At 50.3% G+C, this 8539-nt stretch overlaps 1 protein-coding gene across 2 annotated transcripts; it reads left to right on the forward strand.

Annotated features, from left to right (window-relative positions):
* Positions 1-541: 541 nt before the first annotated feature.
* On the forward strand, positions 542-8085 carry LOC131720990 (uncharacterized). Of its 2 annotated transcripts, none has more exons than XR_009319800.1 (2): positions 542-7517; positions 7673-8085. XR_009319800.1 is itself a non-coding variant. In XM_059013689.1 (2 exons), the coding sequence occupies exon 2, from the start codon at positions 2901-2903 to the stop codon at positions 7431-7433; it is 4533 nt and encodes a 1510-aa protein (XP_058869672.1). In that variant the 5' UTR covers positions 542-2338; positions 2494-2900; the 3' UTR covers positions 7434-8085. The 2 variants fall into 2 exon arrangements, 1 of the variants encoding a protein (XP_058869672.1); XM_059013689.1 differs by having other exon boundaries at positions 542-2338; positions 2494-8085.
* The last annotated feature ends 454 nt before the right edge of the window (positions 8086-8539 follow it).

The raw sequence follows: 8539 nt of genomic DNA on the forward strand, positions 1-8539 counted from the left end.
AAAGTATCTTCGATGTCCTCCCAGCGAAGCTTTAATTTGCATCGCATAATGTGCCCTATTTCAGCGGCAGAGGGTTTGTATTGACGCACAAGACGGGTCATCTGCTCGCTGAACTGAACTGCATCCTTAGTTGGGTCGGGCAAGTCTTTAGCAATGTCTTTAATCTCATCTTGTCTCCAGGTGCGCTGAATCAGGACCTCTGGCAGCCAGTACGCTGTCAGGGGGGCCATGATAATGGCGTTGTTCGGATTGCCTTTTGGTCCCGACCGTGTAGTGAGCGTGCTGGAAGATCCTGATGTCTCAGGGGATTCTGGCGATGATAAGAAGCTCAGTCCAGGGGGCGACCAAGGGGACCAAGTCCACCGGGAACCGCCTTGGAAACCTGTCGGGTTGCTTGGGGTGGATATCAGAGGCGGAGGTGCGGGCAGCGGAGACTCTGCTGTGGGCGGAGGCTGTTGATGGACCTGGACGGGCCGGTCGGGCCGAGGAGCAGGAGCAGGGGCTGTGGAAACAGGAACACAATACGGGGGGGGAGCAGTCCCTTTCCTCATCGTAATCTCTGTTTCTCTGTCTTTTTTTTCTTTTTTTCACTTCCTCAGTACTATCTTTCTGACTTGCTTTTACCATTATGCTTTTAGCCTGCAATGCTGTTTGTCTTTCTGCTTCTCGTTCTCATTTCCTATAACCATCCCAGTCTTTTTCTCTTTCTTTGTCTTCTCAAACTCTAACTTTTCTCTACATTCTTGTAACTTCCTTTCACTCTGGGTTGCTTTTAGTGGAAAATCAGCTATTTTATGCCACAGAACAACCTGGTCTACAACACCGCGACCCCATTTATCAGCTATCGTTTGTCCCGGTCCAACCAGCGCGTCCGGGAGACAGACCTCCTTTTTACTATTACTTGACCTCATTGTAATCAAACCCACACGCGCACACACACACAATTATCAGATAACACTCATTCACTCACTCATTCACACGGTTATCTGTCGTCCACACTATATCACTGCCTATTTTTATTTGCACCACCTGCACAGAAAAATAACTTTTCTTAATTGACCATCCAACAGTGCACTTGGTATATTGATCAACTACACTAGTAGTATGACTTTTTTTTTTTTTTTTTAAACTGTGCATTTAATTTTTTCAATTGTTATTTTTAGTTCAATATTTGGTATTTCATACGATATCTTTTTAACTAGTTTCATTTGTAATTACTTATTAGTATTATTCATAGATCAGTCAAATCACTTAATTTACCTGTTTCCGGATCAGGATTTCTATGTCTTAGACAACAAAGTTCCCAGAACTTTTCTGCGCAGCCCGTTCCCAGAACGGGTTTTATCAGGTTCCCAGAACCTGAACCACGTGGTCTCTTTTTTTGTCCTCTAGACAATAGAGTTCCCAGAACTCTTTCTGCGCAGCCCGTTCCCAGAACGGGTTTTATCAGGTTCCCAGAACCTGAACCACGTGGTCTACCTTTTTGTCCTCTAGACAATAGAGTTCCCAGAACTCTTTCTGCGCAGCCCGTTCCCAGAACGGGTTTTATCAGGTTCCCAGAACCTGAACCAATTGGTCTATTTTATGTATGAGGAAAACCAGTCTCACCCTTTGTCTTTGTTCGGTACGGCGTATCCGTCCACCGATGCTCCCAGCCGGGTTCAAGGCGGGTCCTTCTCCTCCGAAACTATTTCAGAGTGTGGTTCCCTGAGCCACTCCTAAGCAGCCCCCGTGCACGGTTAACCTCAAAGTCCCCGGGAGCAATCGGAAAACGGAGCTAGCCGTCCCATCTGGGTCGCCAAGAATTGTCGTGGAAATTCTAATAAAGGAAGCGAGACTGCGAATTCCAAACACACAGGCCTTTATTTCTTAAGTTTGCAAACTGAGAACACTCTCAGCACACAGGGTGCTAGATAATCATCGAGCAGTGTTCCAACATACAGAGTTGGATCAGTTTCTTATATACCTTAAAATTGTCAGCAAGGCAGAGGGTTAGCCAATGATGATTCAGGTATTAGCATATAAGAGAAAACTTATAACTATGCATACTTGGCATAAAACTAAGCAAGCAGATAAAAAGGATGGGTGGTTTGGGTATACGTGCAAAAAGACACGTCTGGCTCATCCTTTTTTCTCACAGCCGCAGCTGCAGTGTAGGCATCTTGCGGTTCCTTATCTTTAGCAAGGCATGCAAGGTTATGGGAGAACAAAATGCCAGTACATTATGTCGAGTCAGTTCTATTTTCTGTAACATTTCTATAACACCTCGCTGACCAATGGGGACGAGACGGGGCGTACAAAAGGGGGCGTGGCCCAGGGTTCTGTTCCTTCTGGCAAGGTACAGTGTGTGTGAGAGAGAGAGAGAGAGCGCGAGCGAGAGCGCATTTTTACTGCAGTGTATACGAGCAGGGGAATAAATAAACGGAATCAGGAGAGTTCTTATTGTGTGTTTGAATATACCTGCTAACCCCTTCACCCTTTGTCTGTCCATAGAGCACTGACGGGACGCTCCGGGAATACTTTGGAGGAGCGCGGACCCGGAAGTGCCGGACTGTGTGCAGTAATTCATCTCGGGGGGAGTGAGGAAGGACGGACTGTGTTTTTGTTTGATTGTCCTTGCGTTTTGGTTTCATTTTCATTTGGGACTGCAACCCCTTTCTTTCCCTTTGTTTGTCGGGCTACACATTGTTGTGTATCCCGGCGCTATTATTATTATTATTATTATTATTATTATTATTATTATTGTTGTTTGACCGGGTTACACATTGCTGTGTATCCCGGCGTTATTATTGTTGGATTTTTTCCGTGTTGTGGATTAAAAACCCGGAGTTTTTACCAACAAACCTGGACTGGTCTAGCGATCTTTTACACCACACCCTCAGCCAACCTGTCATCGTGGGATGGATCCAGCCAGTTTTGCGGCGGTGTTGGAGGCTTTGGACAGCCGAAGGGAGGTTGAGGAACGGAGGAGGGAGGAGCGATACACGGCCCTTATCGAGAGGGTCGGGATGGGGATGACGTCAGCAGCAACAACGGGCCCCGTGATGGTTGCCCCGAAGGCCCGGGCCCAGAAAATGACGGTGGAGGATGACCCCGAAGCCTACCTCGTGGCATTCGAGCGGCTGGCCACCACCGCAGCCTGGCCCCGGGAGTACTGGGCGAGCCAACTGGGCCCTTGCTTGATTGGGGAGGCGCAAGCCGCATATCGGGCTATGACTGATGAAGACGCGGCCCAGTACGACTTGGTGAAGCAGGCTATCCTCCGCCGTCTGAACATCACGGGGGAGACCCACCGGGTCAGATTCAGGGAGTTCCGGCGGCCACCAAACACACGACCCAGGGTGGTGGCCCAACGGCTATGCGACCACATGGCGCAATGGCTAAACCCCAGCCAGAAAACTGGGGTTCAGATGGGGGAAGCCATTGTCATGGAACAGTTTTGCCATGTGGTCGGAGGCGAAACGCAGGCCTGGATACGCCGGCACAACCCCACCACCCTGGACCAGGCCGTAGCACTGGCCGAGAACTTCGAGGACTCCCTCATGTCCGCCCAGACCACCTTGCTGAACTACCCCTCCTCCTCCGTTACTAAGGGACCACCACCAAACCCCCCCGGACCAAGACCTGCCAGACCACCGGCCCCGTCGGGCCATCCAAGCTCCTTACCATGGAGGCAGAGGTTGGCTCCCAGCTGGGGTAGAATGGTTTCCCCCGCCCCGCTGTCATACCAGCAGCGGGACAAGTATGTACCGCCCTTGCCCTCTGCCCCACCAGTCTGTTTTAGGTGCCAGCAGCCGGGACACATCGCCAGATACTGCCCGGCCGCCATGGAGTGCGACGTGGCTGCGTGTCATCTGGCATCAGAGACAGGTAAGGAATGGGGAAATGGTCGGGAGGGCCCGTGTGTTGTTGATGTTGTGCTGGGGAAGGTGAAAACCCACGCGTTAGTGGACACCGGGTGTGAGCAGACTTTGATTCGGACAGCTCTCCTTGGCGGTATGTCGTGGCAGCCACGAGGTCAGGTGGCGATCTCCTGTATCCATGGAGATACGGCGACATACCCCACCCTAAAAGTATATCTGTCGGTAGGACCGATAAAGCGCCACCTAGTAGTGGGGGTGGCCGAAAAGTTGCCACACCCAATCATTCTGGGCCGAGACTGGCCGCGATACAAGGATTTAGTAAAAATATCGGCAGCCTCGACCACACGTGTAGGCACGGCAGACCCCCGGGAAAAGGAAGTAATTGGCACCATGTTCCCTTTCCATGCAGAACTGTTTTCTCCACTTTTTCGTCCTAGGAAAACGCACAAGGAGAGACGGAGGGAAAAGTGGGAGGGCGCATCGATCCGACACGGTTGGTGCCTGGCGGGGGAAGGTTGTGATGGTCCCAAACGCCAATCGAAGGGGGTGGGCACCCAGTGTGACCAGACGGGCGAGGTTACTGGACCCTTGAGGGTAGAGACTGCTCCAGCCCCTGTCAATATCCCGGACGTGTGGGCCTCAAGCGCGGACCTAGTGTGGGAGCAGAACAACGATCCCACACTGGTGCACGCTTGGGAACAGGTTCGGTCTATTGAGGGTAAGGATGTTGACGGCATCGGGACGCTGGTATATCCCCATTTTGTGGTGGAGGGGCACTTACTGTATAGGGTAAACCCAGCCCCGGGCACAGGACAGCCTGTCAAACAGTTGATGGTTCCCCCGTCTTGTCGACCAGAGGTCATGAGGCTGGCGCATGACGTCCCCTTTGCAGGACACCTTGGTGTTGACAAGACGAGGGACCGGATACTGACTCGATTTTATTGGGCCGGACTCTACACCGAAGTGGCGAAATATGTAGCTACCTGCCCGGAATGCCAGAGAGTAGCACCGGGTCGAATGCGCCCCGCCCCTTTGGTCCCACTGCCTATTGTCTCCACTCCCTTCGAACGCGTTGCAATGGACATAGTTGGGCCAGTGCTGCCTTCTGATTCCGGGTACACGCACATATTAGTGATGGTGGATTATGCGACGCGGTACCCGGAAGCAGTTCCTTTGCGGTCCACTAGTGCCACTGCAATTGCGAAAGAATTAAGTCAGATTATGGCTAGAGTAGGGATCCCAAAAGAAATATTAACTGATCACGGAACGAACTTTTTGTCCAAAACGCTACAGCAGGTGTATAAAATTCTAAAAATACGTCCCATCAGGACGTCCGTTTATCATCCCCAAACGGATGGCCTGGTGGAACGTTTTAACCAAACATTGAAGCACATGTTGAGACGGTTTGTGAGTCAGGAGCAAAAACATTGGGCTACTCTTCTTCCTTACCTACTCTTCGCAGTGAGAGAGGTGCCTCAGAGCTCAACGGGATTTTCCCCCTTTGAGCTGTTATATGGCCGGCAGCCACGGGGCATCCTCGATCTGTTGAGAGAAGGGTGGGAAGAACATAAAAGCTTGTCTAAAAATGTAGTGCAGCATGTGCTCCTACTGCGGGATCGCCTTGATTTAATCGGTCGGTTGGCTCAAGACAACCTTAGATCGGCTCAACATCGGCAACAGCAGCATTACAATACTAATGCACAAATTCGAACTTTTCGGCCAGGAGATAAGGTAATGCTGCTTCTTCCGTCGTTGGAGTCAAAGCTGTGTGCTAAATGGCAGGGGCCATATGAAGTGATACGGGCAGTAGGATTAGTGAATTACGAAATTAGACAGCCTGATCGCCGAAATAAAACGGAAATTTACCATGTCAACTTATTAAAGCCCTGGAAGGCAAGGGAGGTCTTATTCATAGCCCCAGGCGAGATGGAGGATGACTTAGGACCCTGCATAGAGGCCCCTAGCCCCAGCCAGATTTCAATGGGGGAACAGTTACTTCCGGATCAGCAGGTGGAATTGCGTAAGTTGATTGGGAAATTTGGGGATGTGTTTTCTGACGTGCCCGGCAGAACTAACCTTACTGAATATGCTGTTATTACTCCGCCAGGGGTCACTGTTCGGGAGAGGCCCTACCGGATCCCAGAAAGCCGGCGGAGTGGCGTCCAGAACGAGGTGAGGGCGATGCTTGAACTTGGGGTCATTGAGCCTTCCAGAAGCGAGTGGTGCAGTCCCATTGTTATAGTGGCTAAGAAGGACGGCACTAATCGCTTCTGTGTGGACTTTCGAAAGGTCAATGCTATCGCCAAGTTCAATGCCTACCCCATGCCTCGGATCGACGAACTCCTCGACCGACTGGGAACGGCCAGGTTTATCTCAACTCTGGACCTGACGAAGGGATATTGGCAGATCCCTTTGACCCGCAATTCCTGTGAAAAAACGGCATTTTCAACTCCGGATGGGCTGTTCCATTTTAAAACCATGCCGTTTGGGCTACATGGTGCGCCCGCCGCCTTTCAGAGACTGATGGACGAGGTGTTACATCCCCATCGTGAGTATGCAGCAGCGTATATTGACGATGTGGTTATATATAGCTCCACCTGGAGAGAGCATGTAATTCGACTTACAGCCGTCCTTCAGTCTCTAAGGGCGGCCCGGCTGACAGCCAACCTAAGGAAATGTGCGTTTGCTAAATTAGAGACCCAGTACCTAGGATTTATCATGGGAAATGGACGGGTGAAACCCGTGGCCACCAAAGTCCAGGCTTTGGTGGACGCGGCGGTCCCCAAAACCAAGTCCCAGGTGAGGTCACTATTGGGATTGGCTGGTTATTACCGCCGCTTTATCCCCGAGTATGCCACCGTGGTCAATCCCCTGGTAGACCTCACTAAAAAGTGTGCACCAAATTTAGTTAAGTGGTCAGCAGAGTGTCAGGGAGCGTTTGAGACCATTAAACAAAAACTGTGCCAGGCTCCTGCGCTAATATCACCAGATTTTAGCAAGAGATTCTTCCTCCATACCGACGTGTCAGAGGTTGGTTTGGGGGCGGTCTTGTCTCAGCGAGTTAACGGGGTGGAGCACCCGATTCTTTACATTAGTAAGAAAATGCTTCCTCGGGAGCGCAATTACTCGGTGGTAGAGAAAGAGTGCCTAGCCATTAAATGGGCCACCCACTCCCTCAGATATTACTTGATGGGACATTCATTTGATCTGGTCACGGACCACGCCCCACTCAGATGGTTAAGCACTATGAAGGATAGCAATGCCCGAATAACTCGGTGGTATTTGGCATTGCAGCCTTATATGTATCATATGGTACATCGTGCAGGGAAAGATCACCAAAATGCGGATTATTTTTCCCGGGAGGGGGGAGTAATGGGAATGGTAGATTTGGCCGAGTGTTCCTTCGGCTCCACTCTGAGCGGTGGGATATGTGAAAAAGAGAGAGTGAACTCTTGTTTTAGATCTCCCTTCCGACCGGTGAGGACGCTGGGGAGGAGGAGCAGACAGAGCCGCGGTGCGCAACGTCACAGACCCGGTCGGGAAGCGCGGTGGCAATCGCGCATTGGCTGACGGCGGTTGCTCTCGCTGACCAATGGGGACGAGACGGGGCGTACAAAAGGGGGCGTGGCCCAGGGTTCTGTTCCTTCTGGCAAGGTACAGTGTGTGTGAGAGAGAGAGAGAGAGCGCGAGCGAGAGCGCATTTTTACTGCAGTGTATACGAGCAGGGGAATAAATAAACGGAATCAGGAGAGTTCTTATTGTGTGTTTGAATATACCTGCTAACCCCTTCACCCTTTGTCTGTCCATAGAGCACTGACGGGACGCTCCGGGAATACTTTGGAGGAGCGCGGACCCGGAAGTGCCGGACTGTGTGCAGTAATTCATCTCGGGGGGAGTGAGGAAGGACGGACTGTGTTTTTGTTTGATTGTCCTTGCGTTTTGGTTTCATTTTCATTTGGGACTGCAACCCCTTTCTTTCCCTTTGTTTGTCGGGTTACACATTGTTGTGTATCCCGGCGCTATTATTATTATTATTATTATTATTATTATTATTATTATTGTTGTTTGACCGGGTTACACATTGCTGTGTATCCCGGCGTTATTATTGTTGGATTTTTTCCGTGTTGTGGATTAAAAACCCGGAGTTTTTACCAACAAACCTGGACTGGTCTAGCGATCTTTTACACCACACCCTCAGCCAACCTGTCACACTCATATTGGGTCCTCTTCCTGCTCCATCTCCTCAATGAATTTCTCCTTATATCCCCCCCCCCCCCCCCGACCCTCCAGCTCAAGCAATTTCCAGTCTTCGAACCCTATTTTCTTCTCTAGGATTCCCTCTTTCAGAAGATAAAACCATAGGTCCAGTTTCCCAACTCGAGTTTCTTGGAATCACTTTAGATACAGTTAAGTTCAAAGCCAGCCTTCCTTCTGATAAAATAGTCCACACCTGCCATCTCATCAATAAATTTCAAGCAGCAAAATCAATCTCCAAGCACAACCTTCTATCTCTAATGGGCCATTTCAACTACACCATCTGTATTATTACCCAAGGCAGGACTTTCATTTCAAGCAAAAAACCTGGATTCCCATATAAAAGTCTCCCCAGAAGCCAGAAATGACATCAAAATGTGGTCTACCCGCCTGCAACACTAGAATGGTCTCTCACTATTTTA

Source organism: Acipenser ruthenus, chromosome 3, assembly GCF_902713425.1.
Source record: "Acipenser ruthenus chromosome 3, fAciRut3.2 maternal haplotype, whole genome shotgun sequence".
NCBI classification, from domain to species: Eukaryota; Metazoa; Chordata; class Actinopteri; order Acipenseriformes; family Acipenseridae; genus Acipenser; species Acipenser ruthenus.

Coding starts and splice junctions, on each gene's coding strand:
- LOC131720990 (XM_059013689.1), top strand. CDS start 2,901: ATGGATCCAGCCAGTTTTGCGGCGGTGTTGGAGGCTTTGGACAGCCGA.